The sequence below is a fragment of the Buceros rhinoceros genome, unplaced genomic scaffold, assembly GCF_000710305.1.
Source record: "Buceros rhinoceros silvestris isolate BGI_N320 unplaced genomic scaffold, ASM71030v1 scaffold31906, whole genome shotgun sequence".
In the NCBI taxonomy this organism is placed as follows: domain Eukaryota; kingdom Metazoa; phylum Chordata; class Aves; order Bucerotiformes; family Bucerotidae; genus Buceros; species Buceros rhinoceros.
In genome coordinates, this window is record NW_010416273.1 from 2,774 (window position 1) to 3,229 (window position 456).

At 59.9% G+C, this 456-nt stretch overlaps 1 protein-coding gene across 1 annotated transcript in view; it reads right to left on the reverse strand.

Moving 5' to 3' along the window:
- GAS8 (growth arrest-specific 8) overlaps window positions 1-439 on the reverse strand; it is a gene marked incomplete at both ends in the record, with an annotated part of 2,400 nt that extends 1,961 nt beyond the window's left edge. The window contains one exon of the mRNA XM_010137758.1: window positions 162-439. Coding sequence (XP_010136060.1) covers window positions 162-439 — 278 coding nt within the window. The remainder of the gene's footprint in view (window positions 1-161) is intronic.
- Between the last annotated feature and the right edge of the window lie 17 nt (window positions 440-456).

Below are 456 nucleotides of genomic sequence, written 5' to 3' on the forward strand. Positions count from 1 at the left end.
ATGAGACACCTGGAGCTGGCATAGTGCTGAGACTCTCCTGGATCGCATCCCACCCAGCTCCTCCTCCCCTTCCCTCTCCTTCCTAGAGCTGCTTCAGGCTCACCCTGAGCTCAGGGCTTCATCCAGAGCTTGGGGCACTCAACACCTCCCACTCTTCTCACCTTAATCTCCACTTGATGCCGCTCCTCACACTCCTCCATCTCCCGGTCCTTGTTGCGCAGCTCCGCTTGCTTCTCTTCCAGCTGCCGGCGGGTAAGTTCCCAGAAGGTGTGAACCTTGTCACGTTCCAGCTGGAAGTAGTTGCGCTCTTCCCGTTCCCGCTCCAGTTCCTCCCGGAGGCGTGAAACGTGCTCCTCCAGCTGCAAAGGCAAGAGGAAGAGCCGGGGAGGGGGAAAAGGTGGCCTCGGGAAAGTGCCTTTACAGGACACAGTGGCTGGTACTGGGGGGGGGGAGGAC